Here is a 19,638-nt window from a genome sequence, read left to right as displayed (position 1 = left end):
ATTGTTTACACAGCTAAAGGTTTTTTGAGAAATTGCTGATGCTGCATTGGCTGCGTTCTCACAATTACCATACACTTATGTCACTCACGGGTCCTCTTGTGCTGGCTGAGTACCTTCTCTGAAGTACTGCAGGAGCTAAAAAAAGTCTCTCAAAATGGCATTCTTATCCTGACAACAAATTTCACTTTGATCATTTTAACGTACTTTACAGAGAAAATGAGAATAGTGATGCAAAAACTATAAATTTATCCAATATTGTGATATCACAACTGTAATGTTGGTCAAAATAATCACAATTTAAAAATTTCCATAACCTGCAGTCCTTTTTCATTGCCAGCTTACTTATCTTACTTTGTGAACACATATGAGCATCCCTATTAACTTTTATTTGTAAATCTCTGTTTTTGAAAGTTAAGTTTCCTAACATTAGCGCCATGAGTTACTTGTCATACAAAAGTATCCAAGGTTGTAGCAACAAAGCAGTTAGTTTAATTGCTTATGAATTGGACTTTTGAATATGTAAGAGGAAGAATGTGTTCTCTCAAATGTTACATACAATTCATTCAATTGTAAAAAACATCTAAAAAAATGTTATATGAGCATTTTGTCAGGATTCAGTGTGTTTTTGAACATTGGAAAGTGTTAAAAAGCAGTGATTTTCCTATTTTTTAACTGATTCCAAAAGAGTTTTTCACAAGAACTTTTTGTTTGTTATTACTAAGTGTGGCTTTGAATTTTGCTATGCAAGGGGCTATCATGTACGGTAACCTGTGAATATGTAACAAAGAACCCTCCACATCTCTTCCTGTAACTTTGTGTGATCTGCATCATAATGAGCACACACCATGACCTTGGTTACTTCTGACTCACACTTAAAATCTCAGATGTTTTGTTTTTGCCAGGTTCAAAGCTTTGGAAACTATGTCAATACCTGTAAGGAGACGGCATATTTACCGAGCAAAGATGCATAACAAGCTCATTGCAATCTCTTGCATCACTGTGAATTATACTGTCAGTTGTATTCATGAACCTCTGAGTGCTGTTGAGATGCAGCGACAGCTCAGAGACGCAACACGGCTACTTTTGAACCCAAATCTAGATTATTGTGGGTCATCAACTGAGCTCGATTTGCACGCTCCAAAACAGTTATTACTGAGGTTTAAAAGTGACAAAATGGAAAAACCAGTGCCTTCAGATTCTGACTTTGACAAGTACCCTGCAGCTGAAATTTTAGCAGACTGGATTCAAAAGTACATTTTTAGATATAAAGCAGAATTGCCAAACAGCAGTACAACCTTTTATAAGGTGTTTTTTTCCATACATTTTCGGACAAACTATAATTAATCCTCATACAGTGTCTGAAGGAGGACTCTTAACTGATATAAGTTAGAAGAGGCAGGTAGCAATGGTGGAAAGTAACTATGTATATTTAATCAAGTACTGGACTTAAAGTACAATTTTGAGGTACTTTTATGTACATTTTATGTAACTTTATACTTCTACTCCACTACATTTTGAGGCATATATTGTACTTTTTACTCCACCATTGCTACCTGCCTCTTCTAACTTATACATATAATTTAAGAGTCCTCCTTCAGACACTGTATGAGGATTAAAGGGATAGTTTGTGCATTATTATACAAAACTTGGTACAAATATTGTCAATGCCTTCCTGAGGATAACCCTTTAAGGTTTTATTGATCGGCCCCTAATAATTTCATATTTGGTACCGTGGCCACACTATAACACTTAAGGCAATGAAATTCATAGGGGTGGTATAGACTGGCCCCTGTAACGCACACGACACGCGTGTACTGCGAGGGCCCATTCAGTACTGCTTGCAGTCCTAGTTAAATGTATTTTTTTAAACATACTATATTATAACTGATTGATATACTACTTTAAAGCTTTTAAGGCATTTTTGGTCATCTTACAATAAGTTGATTTTCTGTCAATTTTGCACAGAATATACGAATATATGTATCAGCACACTGTTAGAAGGCCATTTGTAGCACTTTGGGCTATGCTACATAGTATGGCAGGGTTTTTTTCTAAATTTTTGGACATCCTGTAATTTATTGGGTTTTTTTGTTTTGATTTTTGGACAGAACATCATACTAAATTCAGCAAGACACTGCAAAAAGGCGATCTGTAGCAATTTGGGCCATTTTTGAAAATTTATGTTTTTGACATTTTTCAACATACTATGTATAGGAAGGCAGGGTTTTTTCAGTTTTTGGACATACTATATTATGGTGTTTTTCTGTCATTTTTGGAAAGATTATACTACAGTATGTATCAACAGACTATAATATAATCACGTTAAGCATTTTGGGGCATTTAAAAATATATATTTTTTTACATTTTTCTACATACTATAGTATGCAGATTTTTCCATTTTTAAATATAATTCCCTCTGTATAGAATAGTTATTTGTATTATTCTGCTATCCCTACAGGACCCTGAGGTGTCTTGTACCCACTCTCCTCTGGCAGAAGGATGTGGTGTATCACAACCAAAAACTTGCAACAAACAGGGAAAGTCTCAACATCAAAAATCACTGAACATCAAGGCCAATCTTTGGATTATCGTCTTTGCACAAAATTGCACATATTCTGGATACATTCTACTGTGAACTTTTGCAGATTTCTTGGTCAATATTTTGCACAGTCCTACACAATACTTGTCAGTTCTTTTTTTTAAGCAAATGTACATGTCATTGTTTGAAATTAATTTAATTCATGACTGTTTTCTGTTATTTCTGTTGTCTTTAATTTTGTCTGCTGTGTCCTTTGTGATGACCCAAAATCCAAAGAAAAGTCCTTATAAAAACCCACTTGTCAATAAACTTTTTTTTCTGGTTGTGATTCTTTCCCTTTTCATAAGACATGTTAAGATTCATTTTATTGAGACATGAAACAGATCTTTATGACTTTATGATTTTTATGACCTTTTACCATAATTTTTCAACATGCTAAAGTAAAAGACCTTTAAGCATTTCAGAGCATTTTTAAAAACTTTTTCGACATTTTTCGACATACTATATAGTATAGCGTTTTTTTTCTTTCTTTAGTTTTTGGACATCCCATAATATGGTGTTTTTCTGTTATGTAAAAACTATACTAATACATGTTTCAAAAGACTATAATAAAACCGTTATAAGCTATGAATATAAATATGATTTTTTTTTTCAAATTTTCAACATCTCAAAACATGGTGATTTTTTGTTATTTCTGAAAGACACACTACTACATGTACCAATACACAATAAGACCATTTTGGGAGTATTGGGGAATTTGAAAATTGTATGACATTCCCAGAAACATGCTATAGACTATGACTTCTTTTCAAATTTTGGACATCTCAAAAGCCAACCGCTTCATGTTTTAACACACTACAATAAGACCATTTTAAGCATATTCAGGCATTTTAAGATGTTACCATTTTTGTTCAGTTTTTGGACATCCCATAATATGTTTTTTCTTTATTTATTTCTGAACAAATTACACTATAACATGTATCAACAGACTATAATTGACCAATTTGAAGCATTTTGGGCATTTTAAAATTTGACAATTTTTGGCAAAAATCGACATGCTTTAGTATGACTTTTTTTGAGGGAGTCATTTTTGGACTTCCCATAATTTGGTGTTTTTTCCACAGTTTTTGACCAACTATAGTGCTTCATGTAACCACAGACTATAATTGACCAGTTTTAAGCATTTTTAGGCATTTTAGAATTTGACCATTTTTGTCAAAAAAAAAAGGCATGCTATAGTTTGACTTTTTTTTGGAGTGGGTCATTTTTGGACATCCCATAATATGGTGTTTTTTGGACAAACTATACTACTACATGTATCAACAGACTATAATTGACCCATTTGAAGCATTTATAGGCATTTTAAAACTTGACAATTTTTGACAAAATTCGAGACGCTATAGTATGACTTTTGTTCAGTTTTTGAACATCCCATAATATGGTGTTTTTCCACAATTTTTTGACAAAATATACTACAACATGTATCAACAGAGCAAAATTGACCTATGTGAAGCTTTTTTAGGCATTTTAAAATTTGACAATTTTTGACAAAAAACGACATGATATAGTATGACTTTTTTTGAGGGGGTCATTTTTGGACATCACATAATATGGTGTTTTCTGATATTTTTGGACAATCTATACTACTACATGTTTCAACAGACTATAATACGACCATTTTGAGAGTCCTGGCGGAAGATAATTTAGTATGCTATATTATGACTTTTTATTAAAATTTTGGACATCTTGAAATATGTTGTTTTTCTGTTATTTCTGGAAAAGCCACCCTACTGCACGTTTCAACAGACTATAATAAGACCATTTTGAGAGTCCTAGGGGAAGGTAATTTGCATGAGACTTGTATACATGAGTACTTCCTGGTTCTGGTCAAAACATTCACAAAGACAGTTGTTCTTACCCTACATGTACCTTATTGTACGTGTTTCTTTGTCATGGGGTCAGTCGGCATCGTATGAAAGAGTAATTTAACATAAATTATATTGAGCTACGTTTTACTGTATGATGCAGTCCTGGCTAACTTGTAAGGCTCCTCAGATGGCCAACGGTGAGCCTCGCAGTCATCACACATGCCTCTGTGGAGCACCTTATTCAGGCCTTTCAACTACAAAAGGCTCATCAAAAAGAGATATGAAAGAAAAAAAAACCCTCACACCTATTCTCTGGATCCTTGAGCTCTCCAAATGCACAGAGTAAGGGCACCATTCTTTTAAAAAAAATCATTGATTATTCTTGTTAGATACTGGTTTTGGTTTAGCTTCAGAAAACCCCCTGATTTATTTGATGTTTAGGTGGAATGAAAGAGATCCCTGCAGTCCTCTAAGGAACTGAATGTCAATTTTATTTTCAGCAAAAAGGATAAAAACATCATTTGCACAATTCTGCCTCTTCAAAATAAATAATAATACATATCGGTTGTACATGTTGACACCCAATTTTTAACATAATTTGTTTAAGCTTGAAAAACAAATTATATTATACAGTGTGTCCTTTCACCATCAATTAACAAACAAAACATGGACATTATTGATTTCATTTCTGAATGACAATATATGCTGGACTCTGCAAACTACAGAAGCAAAACTCATTTACTTACAAACTTCACCCGGTTAAGGACTGTCACTTCAGAAACAAATTCATTTTTCTAGAGTCTATGTGGCGTGAATCTCACTGTCAAGCACAACAAGGACTGATCCTTCAACAAAGCTTTCTCATGTAGCAGACGTTCCCAGTACCCCCCGGCTCGTACAAAAGCAGAACAACTGAATCCTGGCATTTCATAGCTCAGAAATCATACATTGGACTTGTCAATAGAAAGGGCGGAAGAAAAAACAGACTCAGACAAACACTACATTGCAACATCTGCAAAATGTATTGTTAGGAGAATAAGAGAAATTATACTTTCCTGTTTCACCCAGTGGAGACATCGAACTGAAGTGTCATTCTTTTTATATTTGCACAACTTATGTCTTCACATCACTTCCTTAACACATCAACTACTTGTTTATACTGTATGAGTGCCGCTGCACTTTTCATATCATGTTGAGAGATATGAGTCCATGAATAATGTGGAAAAAGTTTATGAAAAAACAGCTTCTCGTTACCCTGATCCCCAACCAAAAGGAAAAGACGAAAATAAACCCACAGAAATTGTTGTCAAACTTCATCTGAACAGTCAAATGACTGCTGATTAGCCGCCAGGGACACAGCATTTCATGAGAAACGTTTATGTTTTTTTTTTTTATAGCACAAAGATAGCAAAGGAATGCATCAAAGCAAAGAGTGCTGGGCCCGTGCCCACCGCTGGAATGAAAGGACAGGTGCCTCCCCATAAAAGTGCTCCAACATGTATGCATACAGCAGTCAATGTTTGGACTGGAGCCCAAAATCTGAAACCTTTTAATGTCTTTTGCACACAAGGTCTGCTCCTCAGTCAAGCCACTTTTGAAGTCTGTGTCAAAACTCACCATGGCACGCTTTTGAAAAATCCACACAAGGAGGTAAACAAACCAAAAACCTTTTGAAGTCAAAATGTTTTTCTTTCAATCTCTCTTGTGTTGTTGTCTTTGAATCATTTCCTCTGATGCACTAAGGCAGACAAAATCATTTTTTCTCTGACAATAAATTACTCGTTTTTTTTGTTTTTTTTCCGAGAGTCCGAGAAATGTTAAGAGAGACATTTAGGGGCTATGAGAAGACGCTGGTGCCGTCGCTGTTGCCGTACAGGTCGGCCAGCTTTTTGAAGCGTGGTCCCCAGTTGCTGAGATAGTCATAGTTCTGATCTGAGTCTGTACTTAGTGACTCCAAAGAGCTTAGTGACTCTGCAACAGAGCCGCTGCCTTCAAAAGCATATGTCTGCAGAGAATCATACGGGGGAGCTGACGGGTCCACATCAGCATCCTTTAATCGCTCCCAAATAAACTCTCGAAACACCACGTTGTCCGGCAGGGATTTATAGGACGGGCGAGAGGTTGGTGGGTAATGAAAGAAGGTGGGGGTATCTGGTGTGACGTCTCGCCTAACGTTGGGGTCTCTGATGACGTTGAGGTTGCGGAGTGTAACCATGTCGAAGGCCTCCGTGTCCTCCTCTCCCCCGCCCTCGTCGTCGTAGCGGACAATGTTCTCTCTGATGTCCCTCTCCTCCTCCAGAATCAGAGGCTCCTTCCTCCTTCGACGCATTGTCACAATTAGCAGAACCATCACTGCAGAGACAGGGAGGAGAGATGTCAATAATGACTGGAAATCAGCATTTTTTTTCTGTGCCAGTCAGCTGAAAGGATGCAGGAATATGTGACTTTGACAGAGCTGAATACATTATGGCAATTATACCCAACCAGGGGTGCTTTACCCCAGGCGCTACTGCTGCGGTTGATAGAAGAGTTTAGAAGTAATTGGTAAATGGTTAGAAAAAGTAAGCTTAAGTTGAGGTTAAGTGGTTGAGATTGTTTTGTAAAAAAAAATGGATAAACAGGTGGAACTGGAAACTTTAAAATAATTGATGAACAGATTAAATAGTTAGCTAAAATGGTTGAAATGGTTAAAAATAATGGCTAAACGATTAAAAGAGTTATCAAAAGTAATGGCTAAATGGCTGAAACAATTACCTTAAAATTATGGCTGAAAGGTTGAAACAGTAAGGTGGAAACGGTAAGCTAATTGATGAACGGTTGAAACAGTTTCATAGAAATAACTGCTAAACGATTAAAAGAGTTAGCTAAAGTAATGGCTAAAAGGCTAAAATTGTTAGCTAAAAAATAATGGAGAAACAGTTTCAACTGTGACCTACAAGTAATGGATAAACAGATGAAACTGTGAGCTAAAAATATTAGATAAACAGTTAAAATTGTCAGCTTAAAGTAATATATTAATGGTAGAACTTTTCAACAAAAGTAGCTGAAAAACGGTTGACATTGTTAGCTTAAAGTACCTGGATGAACCTGAAAATATGAGCTAAAAGTAATGGATACATGATGAATGACAGCTTTAATTTCTCCAAATGGTAGAGGTACATATCCAAACTCAAACCTCCCAAACATTGATAGTTAATTGTATGTAAATAGAATTGAGCAGTCTGAGCATTGAGTTTGTATGTAATTGTCAGTGTTATACATCAAGTTTAAAATCAAATCAAATGAACACATTTGAAACATGACAGCGATGTCAGTGAAGAGGTTTCTGAGTATTCATGGTAGCGCTTTCGGTGAACATCTGACTAAACAGGTTGGAAAACCACTTTACTATGAATCCAATTAGAGTTTACAAAACTAAACCTGCAATGTAATATATTGTTCCCCTTTGTGGTTTCCACCACCTACATTCTGCTTGGAGACTTGTACAAAACTCCACCAAACTGGAATCTGTGTCCCTCAGAGATCTTTCCAGTCGCCCTCGTCCAGCCCCTGTTCCCTCTCCCATACATTATTGCTGAAAATAACTCTACGCCCAAGCAAACTGGCAAATGTCTAATGATCCTCTATCCATCAATGTCAAGCTGGTGCCAGTGAAATATCGCTCCACGGGCCCATATTTCTTTCCCTTCTCGACGTCTGGCTACTGCAGGCAGCCGAGGAAGGGGCCCAGGAACCGAATTCAAACTCTACTTCACACCCTCTAATAAGGGAGCAAATGGAAGAGATGGAAGGGAAGAAAGTGTCACATGGACAGGCTGCAGGAGATGAATGGGTAGCTCTCTGTTGGCTATTTGGTGACTGCTGGTACCCTACATCAGTTTTTGTGGAATACTTGGAATGGTCCCTCCAGTCTAATAACCACAATATCCGTGACACTTTTTCTTTCTTTTTTTTTTTTTTCCTTTTTTAAGACAGAACGCCAAACATCTCAGTGGAAGATTGTTTCCTTTAATTTTAGGAACTCAAGTCATTCTAAATTCTTTTCAATTCAGTAGGGCTTCTCCAAAGTGAATTACAAAGTGGCACATTGAAATAGAATATTCTCAGTGCTTTCCAGCAAAGCTCTTTAGGGTTTAATGCCTAGAAGGCAGCCACGATGCGTCGCAGACTGGAAGCCTGCCAACATCCAATCACGTCCTACTAGGATGAGCAGGTGGATGGCCGGGCATACAAATAGTGAGTCAGTGTCAGGTACCAAAGGGTCCTGTAAGAAATCATTTCCAGCCCAAACACGTGACAAAGATAGGACTCTTCATAACACATTTACTGACGATGTACACTAAATGAAAAACAGAAGCAAAGGAGATCAATTTAGTGTTACAAAGGCTTTTGGCTGTAATTGAATTGTTTAAATGATCTACCCTGCACAATCGATACTGAACAAGGTGAGTTTTCTGTGCTGCCCTTTTCTTACCAGCATGAATCATTGAATGCACTTTCTCATTAGAGTATCTTATTTTTTCCCCATGTGCTGGGTAATTCTGGTGAAACTGGGACTGATTATTCACTGATTTTGTGTCTGTGCAGCAGGGCAATCTCAAGTATCTATCTATTTATCCATTCATCCATCCATCCATCAAGCAACTGTCTGAATTTGTATTCATATAAGAATTTCTCCAAGGAAAATTGTATTTTTGTAATGTCATCCTCCCCAAAATTATTATTTTCAACTTTTCTGCAAACGATGGAACAGTTTTGACCATATAATTTGGTTATAAGCAATGGTGAAGGAAAAATTTACTTCAATAAACGTACTAATACCAAACTGTAAAAATGCATTGAAAATTATACTTAAATCATAAAAGTTTGGTCTTTTAGACAGTTTATGTCGGTACAAAGCTTTTAAACACAGATTATGTCTGATGGTAAATGCCAATAGAAAATATGCAAAAACAAATAAAAAGAACATTTTTCTAAAGTAAGAGGTATAATCAGGGAAATGTACTGTTAATTCTATCATTACATTGTTTTTACCTTCAGTTGGGTTTGCATGTCCGTTCATCAGCAAGTTTATACAAAAACTACTGGCCTGATTTTCATGAAACTTGGTGGGAGACTGTAGCATTGGACAAGAAATAACCCATTTGCTTTTTCAGTGGCTACACTAATAGACATTACGAGAAGGAGCGTGGCCTTGGCAGAGGTTGGCATTCTCCAAATACCCTTCTAGTTACTCATGCACTAATGTTAAAGCAGTATTTTATTGTTGTAGCTGGTTATTCTCAAACTATTTTGTATGAAGGATTGCAAGTTATGTTTATTTTCATTATTGGTCCAGCAGTTGTTGTGTAGTTGAATTTATAATATATTATATTATTAACATTATATCTTCTAAAGAGTAAAAAGTGCATTATTTCCCTCTCAAATTTGGTGGAATAGAAGGATAAAGTAGCATGAAAAATACAAATTCAAGGTACTTTACTTGATGAGTAAATGCAGTGTCTCCCCTATAGGTTTATGCATGTATTTGGCAGGTTGATGGCCCTCCCCCCGAGAAAATTTAACATTTAAAAAAAGAATAAGCAACTTAACATTATTTTGAACCATCATCAAAAGTTGGAAAAGCTACTGTAGAGCAGATAATAAAATAAACAACACCCAAGAACTGAAACAAAAAGAAAATCCACTGGGGACCAACTTAAACCGGATCTGGTAAAAGTCATTTGTCTACTTTCTGTGCTCTCCACATTGATTTGACATTTACTCAACTTGTGTGATGCTCAAAACAGCGATGAAACCCTGACATGTAATGATCAGCAGTTTTATTGCATACAGTGTTGCTGAAGTTGAACAGGATGTCCCACTTTAAGCAAATGAATGAAACCCCCTGAGCTAAATCACTGACAAAAAGCATTCTGGACCAAACTGTGAATATGTTTAATTAGTAAACTGATTGTTCTTGAAAAATGAGCATACAGTCAATTGTTTCTGTGAGCTCGTTATCTGAGTGGACAGCACATCCTGCCACAGTTTAGGTTCTGATTAACAGCCTGATCTGACGGGAGAATAATTAACCAGCTGTTCGGTATCAGCTGTACATATAAAAGCAGCATGAGGTGGTTTATCGCCAACTTGTACACAAAGCTGGACAGAATTATATATTATTTTATCTTCTGGAAATGATGTTGCCTCATGTTGCCTCCAAGGCGAACAACTTTTTTCGCGACTAACTTCCTATTCCTATTTCTGTGTGACAAATAATGTGGGGCACATACATTAATGTATCTAATCTAATGTTATTTTTGGACTTTTTAGGTTACTTTTAAGGCCTTTCGATTTTTATTTTAGCATTTTAATCGTTTTACAAACATAACATCCATGACATCATAATAAACATCAACACACAAAACATGAGGGGAGAATAGATAAGTAAATAAAAGGAAAAAAAAGAAGGAAAATAAATAAGAATAAAATATATATACATATAATAATAATAATAATAATAATAATAAACAAATAAAAAAGAAGTGAAAATAAGTAGATAAAATAGGATAATTATAAGGTATTTATATAGAATTAACACATAAGAAATAGATTAAATTAAGGAATAGGTAATTATGAAATAATACAATACAAATAAATAATATAGTTCAAAGGTACAAAATTATTTGATTGGCTTTTTGAAGTATGGAACTATAATAAAATTATAATAAATGACCTAAACAATTCCAGGTTATGTTATTATCAGTTGTTTAGCTCCAGATTCTGACTTATTGAGCTCTGAAAAGAGAAAATAGGAAGAGAAGCTGGCAAGAAAATAAAGGTGTCTAGACACATGAAGGGGTCTCATGCGTCCTCATCAACATGACAGATATCACTCTGCTGTACGGATGATGCTGCAACAAAATGCATCGTGCACCTCATCTTGACGAAGGGCACAGAAACAATCAGAAACAGCAAACACAAATCCTTCATGTTTAGGCTTCTTTATCAGCGCCGCTGTATGTTTGCTGCATGATTCAAACAGCTTTTACGGTTTCTTTGTTGTTGTTGATGTTATCTGTCACACTGTGTGTCTGTCCGGATTATGTCCCTGTGCTTTTTCACTGCATTTTTTATTTTGTTCTATGTATCCTTCTGCAAGCTGTTGGCTTTCTTTCCTCCAAATTCCCTTACAAGAGGTCTTTTTAACTCCTGCCAGGCTGTCATTATGAAGACAAATCTACTCTAATTGACTCGCTAAGTTAAAAAAAAAAAAAAGGTTGGATTTCCTCTTTCTTCTTTTATTTTTAACCTGTCAACCAGTGTGATAGCAAATAATTACACAGTTAAAACGCACAAATACGCAGGTTACAATGTGCACAGTGGAGCTTAAAGATCAAATCTGGGAAAATAAATCATCTGCCGTCTGAATACAGACACATAAATAGAGACAGAGACAGAAGCCAACACGGGAGACGGACAGTGAAATAAGAGACAGATGAATGGACATGAAGATTTATAGAATGAGTCTGATAAGCAACGCTCGGACAGAAATAACTGCCTGGAGATTCACAGTGCTACGTAATGTCCTAATTGGCCCTCTGGAGGATTGAGCTATACCTGACCTGTGCTGGGGAAAAAGGCACAGGATCTTAACAAGATAATGATCGTCTCAGTAGTTTGGATGCATCATCTAAAAGGCACTGCATCATTAAAAAAAAGGGTTTTAAATGACATTTACAAAAACAACCACAGAGAAAAAACAACATAGTTACACCACAAGAAGTAGAGGACAAACTCTGTAATTAAATCTAAAAATATCAACTTATGATTAATGGCCACTTAGCTTATGAGTACGTCGAGCCAAAGCTAGCGTGCGCTCAGATCCGTGTGGTTTAAAGGCAGGCAGGTGGAAAGCGCGCACTTTGTGTCAACTGTTGTGATTGAAGCTCTCAGACTCCTAAGACAAGTAGAGGAGTGTTGCTGTGAAGAGCCCTCCACTATCAGCTTTGTATTGTAGTCATTAGGCTGATGACAGGTAACTAGAATCAGTGCTGCAGGTAAGAAATAAGTGTGTGCTTCAGTACAATTTTGAGCTACTTGTACTTGAGTATTTGCTGCTTTTTACTTGCCTACAAATAGGAAAATATTGTACTTGGACAAAAATATCGAGCCATGATTATTGACCAAACTACAATTGAATTAACTCTGCTCCCAGGCTTTTAACTACAGCATATCACTCTTACTTTAGTATTAGCTAACCTGCACTGTCTCTGTCTTTAGAAATGATTCTAAATTATTTTACTTGTCTACAAGATTTTTTCTCCAGCCTACATTAGTGGAGGATGGATTCTGCCAGACACCAAAATAAACAAATAAGCAAATGACATGATCAGTAAATTAATATTCCACTTAATGTACCAAAAATAAGCATAAACATTAGTCAATTGACTACCCGCCTATTAACAGCCACCTGTAACGGCACTTTCCTGTCACTCAAAGTTACACCTTAAATAATGCATAATTTTATAATAATGTATACTGTAACATTTTTTATCTGATCTTGCTGCTTTTATTATTACTGCTCTTTATTGCTGCTGGCCTACAATGATAATAAAGCCTCTTATGTCTCTATAAGTCATCTGTAAATATATGCGTATATACATGGTCGCCCAGAAAGTTAGAATAATTTTGTTTTAAGGCACAATCCTCTGTAATCGTGGTTTAATTTTCATTGTGATATGTTTGGAAGAGATTGGTTTATAAAGTTTTGAGAAGATAATGTTTTGACAAGATATACACTTTATCAAGAATGAATCATAAGTCTAACTTTATGTGCTAGCGTGTATATTTCTAGAACCTCCCCTCTCTGAAATTACCTCCAATTGGCCAAAGTCTCCAGTCACAGGCTACATTTTCTGAAGCCTAAAAACAGACGAGGTGGAGAAGTCTAGTTTTCTCTCAGACCAAGTTAATTACAATATGCCTAAAGGTTATTATAGACCTTTTGCTCAAATGACTCTAAACACAACAACAACAACAAAAAAGCTCTGCATCTCTTGCTTGAAGTAAAAGATGTGAATACATCTTCTACCATTATTTAAGACTGACAGCGTCTGCGGATGACGGCAGCTCGGGTCTTATTCCGGCTCGTGTCTCATCCAAAACAATACAATCACACGCAATCACAGACTCAATTGCTACCTACAGATTGAAAGAGGTCTTGATGGAGGAGCATCGAGGAAGATCAGAATAAAGGATGGTACATGGGCTGTTAATACAAGGGGAGAAAGGAAGGGGAGGTGGGGGTGGGGGGTATGCACAAAGAGGAAACAGAGAAAAGAAGGAAAGAGGCTGATCCAATTGAGCAAAACAGACTGATGGGGACAGCTAAGGACTCACACACTCACTCACAGACACACACACTCACACACACACACACACACACAGAGACAAGGCGACTTGGAGGTATATTAAACTGGAGGCCATTAGTTCTAAGCCTGTGGCCTCAGGCCATGCCGTGCAAAACAGAGCCAGCTTTCATTAGCGATGCCGAGTTCAGGGTTGCACTGCTACATATTTCCCCCTGTTGCTCTTTTGAAGTTTTCATTCATCAAGTAAAAGTATTCTTTGTTGCAATAAAATGAAGGCAAACTTCAAGGAGGCTGGAATAAAAAAGCAAACTTGACCCATCTCAGAACTCATTTCGTTTATTGTATATGCTGTTTAGATCCTCTTCAGCTTTCAATGAAGATCACTTAAGCGTTAAACTACAACTGTGCCCTGATGTGGTAACGCTTTGTCTGTGGGTTTTATGAGCAATAAAGCAGCCAGGAGGTGACGGCTCGGTGCTGCATCATATTTAAGGTTATGTTAATGAATTCTCATTTACAAGAATCTTAACTCTCTCGGTGTTAGAAAAGAACATAGAAGCAGAGGAGTGCCTGTCCTTGAAATGCAGTAATCAACACATTTCTTCTGGCTTAGGCATGTCACAATAATTACAATAATGACTTATCAGGCTCAGTTAAAGTTATCGAGGTCACGTTCATACTCTACAGCATATGTGTTTTGTTTACATGCATGTTTGTTCACATAGGAAAGCCTCCAACATTTTAGTCAACATGATACCAGAATAAACAGGAAGCCAAACAGAAAAGACGATGTTGACACAAGTTTTGTTTTGCTTCTCAAGAGGAGGTGATTTAAATGTTTTACTCCACAGGAGGGAACAATATTGGATCCACAGTCTGAAAGCATTCTCACCACTCTCATGGTTTACATATAGATTTAGACTTAAAGTGCTTTTTGTAATGTTCCTATACTTATGGGATATTTCGATGAAGTTGTTTATATTGGTTTAGAGCTCATGTTTTTAAAAATGAGAACTTTTTTTCTCAACTTTTCTGAATATATAGTACTAAACCATTGTATATAAAATGTGTATTTCTGTATATTGCAAGGGACATAATGTGCTCTTTCTGCTTCGGGTTGTGGCTGTATCAAATTTTTCTGAAGGCCTGCTGATTGTTTTCTACTCAGCCTGGTGGAACATGATTATCAAATCACATGTGTGACGAGGGTGTGGCCTATATATACACCAACGTCTGTGTCTTATTTTTAGTTGATTAGCAGGCTGGTGGGCCAAAACATTTTCAATTAAAAATAGAAATGCATATGGAGTGGTTAATTCTGGTTGGGCTGTTTCTGTCCTCTCCTCCGCTCTCTGTGTCAGAGTTTCCCTGCGGGCGGGGCTAAGGCAAAGGGTGTACTTGCATTATTATGCTCTGATATTATCATTATATCTGTAGCATAAAATGGTTTTAAAATGACAGTACTATTGTTTAAGGCAATTACTTCTGAGACAATATATCCTCCAACAAAATGTGGTTATTTTAGGCCTATGCTGGCTCTGTCCAAAGTAATACAAAAAAACTGAACAAATGCCAAGTTGTTGCTTTGCAGGAAAGTATCTATTTCTTAGCCAGGTGCTAAGCTAACTGTCTCCTGGCTCTGCAGCATAGTACTTAACGAAGAGAGGGGTTTCGATCTCTTCATCTAACTCTCTGCAAGAAAGAAAATAAACATGTCTCCCAAGATATTGAACTGTTACTCATGGGAGGCATATTTTTGGGGATTTTTAAATTATTTTTCTGTAAATATATATTTTCTCATGTTGTTTTTGTTATTAGTACTTTCACACAGAACAAGAATATTAGATGGCCGACAGCGTGACACATACCAGATGCACCCCTTCTGTTCTACCTTTCATAATAAAAACAATAGACATAAACACTGTTTTCCTGTTAACCAGGGAAAAGTAAACTCAATAAAAATAGCTAACAACAGCTCAGGCTATACAACAGTTTATGGCACTGCTGGACACTGTTCAAAGGATACCAATTGGTCCTCTTCCTTCACAAAACTATTTAAACCTTTTATTTACACTTCGCAAATTCTCATTACCTCCAATATGAATAGTTTTAATGAGTATTTTTGCATTGTTATGTATTTTATTTATCACAATCGCAGTGTGTAAAGGCCATAAACGTTCTTTTTGTGCCATAATTACAACCTCTCGCTAACCTCAACCATGCTGTTGTTGCCATGTGCTAATGTAGAAAGAAACAGCTTTTGTTTTGTGAGGAAAAATGCAGCCAGGAAATGACAGCTCAGTGCTGCATCATCTTTAAGGTTATGGTAATGAATTCTCATTTACAAGTATCTTTACTATCTTGGTGTTAAACCAGTAAAACAGAAGCAGAGTAGTGTGTGTCCTTGAAATGCAGTATTCCATACATTAGTTCTCTCTGTGACCTCCATGAAATACCGTAATTAAGTTTATAAAATACACTGAAATGTATCTAAGGGGAAGGCACCATGAGAGCTCCTTTTAGGAGAGAAAATGATCTAAAATCTAAAATCTCATCACTGACTCAGGCTGCCTTCAGGCGCTGCTTTCTCTCAATGATATTACACTTTATTTTTCAGAACAGTGAGCTCAGACGGAGGAGGAGCACTGTCACATAAATGACACAATCATGGGTTTTTAAAAAAAAATAGCTGCTGAAGACCTAAACATGAAGTATAAACACTTATACTTATTTGAGAAGCTGATAAAGCAGGGATGGGAAGATAGAAAAAATAAACACTCGCAATAAGTTGATCGTGGTGAATTTAAATTATCGTAACAAGTTAAGTCAGACTGACATTTTTTATACTTTGATGCATCTTAAAAAGGAACAGTTTTTACTCTGGCTGTACAATTTTCTTAAATAAAACAAAAAACAATCTTTTTTTTCCAGTTTTGGCAAACTAAAAGCTGATGCCAACTACTTTTAAAAATAAGTACAGTTCTGGTGAATCACAACTCTTTTAATAGTGACCTAATATTTCCATGAAAAGTGCACATATTCATATAAAGTCATTTTTAGAGTCATGCCATTACGGCGAATGCGCCTTTTGGACAAATAATGTTATTCTTTTTCATTTCTCAACGGTTGGACAAACCGTCTTAAATAAAGTCAAGGTAAAGGTGTTGGGTGACCACTTTTTCAATCAGTTCTCGACTCAGTTTAGCGAAACAACCCACAGAATGAATTTCATCGTCTACTGGGTCCAGCTCAAAACTCGGGCAAAATAAAAAAATACTCCACTAAAACCCAGTAAACCGACTGCAGCTAATTGATCCTGCTGGCAGGATTTCAGTGGTATTTTAGTTGTAAACATCCAGGCTGCTATTCAGAGCCGGCTGACCCGGGTCACATGTATTTACCGAATAGGAAATATGAGGGTAAGATATCTCCCTGCAGGTTTGACATTTGCAAGACCTCAAGATGCAACTGTGTTTCAGCAAAAGCTTTCTCACACATTTCCACCGCCTGCAGAAGCAAAGAGAAGTCTGAATGGTTTGTAAATACTGAGGTAAGGAGTGTTGAGTAGTGCAGCACTGTATATCCAACACTACCTCCACTTAAATCTGAACTTCAATCTGAACTGCAAAGATTGTTGGCTTAAATGTATTCCCGCTGCAACAAAGCCTGCGAGATACCTCAGGCAGACAACTCGAAAGTGATCCTAGAGTCTGTTTAAGCTATCAATGCCCGGCCCACTCTTTTGATTTGCTAAGGGACTGTAGAGAAGATTATTATGAGCAGGAGAGAGGGTCAGAGGAGGGGGAGGGTTTGTATTTTCTCTTTCTGCTCGAAGAAGAGTAGTCAGAGTTTTATTGGAAAGAGGGGGAGGGTCTTTATCCGACACTCATTCCTCCCTTGTGAGATTTATTGCACAAGATAATTATGATCTGGTCTCATACATACCAGGCTGTAAAGCACCATGTGATTTAATTCACTTTTCTTCTGATTTTATATTTCTCAAGTGGCTGAAATGTGCATTTTTATCATGTTTGTCATTAATATATCAGTTTGAGATATAGTTAGGATTCATAGAGCTTTTTTAAAGTAAAATTCAAGCACTTTCAAGGTACCTAAAGCAACAATTTCTAGACTCTTAAATCCTCTAAAATCACACTTTTCACACTATGAAAGAAATAGCTAAAGATAAGGCTTACTGAATTCATTTATACCCACGGCAATCAATTTATATATACACTTTATTTATTTTACCAGATGTTCATGCTGGCTTTGATTTTATGTTTTAATGATATTTGATGAGTATTTAATGCTTGCAAATTTCAAGAATTTAACAGAAATTAACAAAGTTTGATTGTTTAATTTCAAATATAAAAGATTCAGATTAAGATGAGTTTCATGCGGAGGAAAGTGATTATGTTGAGAATGAGTATAAATTGAACATATTCATGACTTTGAAAACATAATATTTAAAAATAAGACTTTGTATGAAGTCTGTATTGTGTTATTTTGTTGTTTTCATGTTGTTTTGTCTGTTTGTCAGCAGGATTACGGAAGGACTACTGGCCCAATTTTAATAAAACTTGGTGGAGGGTGTAGAAACGGTAATTATTTGTCATTTAATCAACATTGAGAGATAGGCCATTTCTGTTGCATTCAAGTGGTGTTGGAATAATCGTAAAAAAAGACTTCCTAACTGTAAAAATTCACGTGAACATCCCCCTCGGGTTGGAGTGTTAACTTTAAGAGATAGGGCTGCGCTCTGAAAATGCCCTTCTAGTTGCGTTTAAGTCAAGAGAACTCCAAAGAAATGATAAGTAACACTTTGATGGGGCTTGAAGCTTTGAGAGACAAGTGAAAAACTACAGAGGATAAAGAGGAATAGTGGTCAAAGCTGCAACAAGATCACCTCCACAATAATGATCACCGTGAAGCTCTTCGGCTACAAACAAAGAACCACGAGTAGATATTACCTCTGACACTGAGGTCATATGGCTCTTACCCAGAAGCGTAATGATGCAGCCCAGAATAGCCAGGAGGGCGCCGGTGCTCAGGCCGGTCGCAGTGTAGGCCACAGCTCCACACGACAAGGCCACGCCATCAGAGTCACACTCACACACTCGCACCGACAGCGTGTTTGTGCTGCTCAATGCGGGAGTTCCGCTGTCCACGATCAGCACCGGCAGCCGGTACATAGGCTGCTCCCGCCGCCTGAAGCCCCCTCGCTTCGTCAGTATGGACGCCGTGTTGTCTGCAAAGTAGAGGATAAAATATACAGGTGCATCTCAGTAAATTAGTATGTCATGGAAGTCCTAATGGAGTCCATTATATCATGTTTTTTCAGTACTTTTTCAGCAGTTTAAACCAACGATTTTCTTGTTATAGGCACTCCTCGTGTCCATCCTGTTCGTTAAAAGATACATTTCTTATTGGTTTTTCAATGTAAGTGATGGCGGACAACATCCAGAATCCTCATTTTTGCAAAGATGTATTCAAAAGTTTACTAAAAATACTATAATACTTGTCCTACTTAGTCTAATAAACTTCATTTTACAGCTTCAGATAACTTAACTTTCTGTATTTCTTCTATATGCCATACAAGATTTATTCTGAATACATTAAGCTTCAATAGTGCAATGTAAATAAAATTATTATTATTCTTAATTATTCATTATTAATGCATTCACAACAGACAATGTGAAGGAGAGATTAAAAAGACCTCAAAGGGGTTTGACTCGGGTAAAACGTACACTTAAGTGCATTTAATTTAAGTATAAGTCATATATTTCCATGTGGATTTGATGACTAAAAATGTGCTAATTTTTGATAACAATGTTCTTGCTGCTAATAACTATAATTGTACCTTGTACCTCTCAAT

General features: G+C 36.5%; 1 protein-coding gene across 2 annotated transcripts in view; it reads right to left on the bottom strand.

Moving 5' to 3' along the window:
- Positions 1-4,902: 4,902 nt before the first annotated feature.
- Positions 4,903-19,638, bottom strand: part of LOC131962029 (cadherin-7-like) — a 193,360-nt gene continuing 178,624 nt past the window's right edge. For both annotated transcript variants that reach the window (XM_059326979.1, XM_059326978.1), the window contains 2 exons: positions 18,763-19,011; positions 4,903-6,759 (listed from right to left, as the gene is read on the bottom strand). In XM_059326979.1, the coding sequence (XP_059182962.1) occupies positions 6,245-6,759; positions 18,763-19,011 (764 nt within the window). In that variant the 3' untranslated portion in view covers positions 4,903-6,244. The remainder of the gene's footprint in view (positions 6,760-18,762; positions 19,012-19,638) is intronic.

The sequence above is a fragment of the Centropristis striata genome, chromosome 23, assembly GCF_030273125.1.
Source record: "Centropristis striata isolate RG_2023a ecotype Rhode Island chromosome 23, C.striata_1.0, whole genome shotgun sequence".
NCBI classification, from domain to species: Eukaryota; Metazoa; Chordata; class Actinopteri; order Perciformes; family Serranidae; genus Centropristis; species Centropristis striata.
This window is presented reverse-complemented; position numbering and strand designations above follow the sequence as displayed.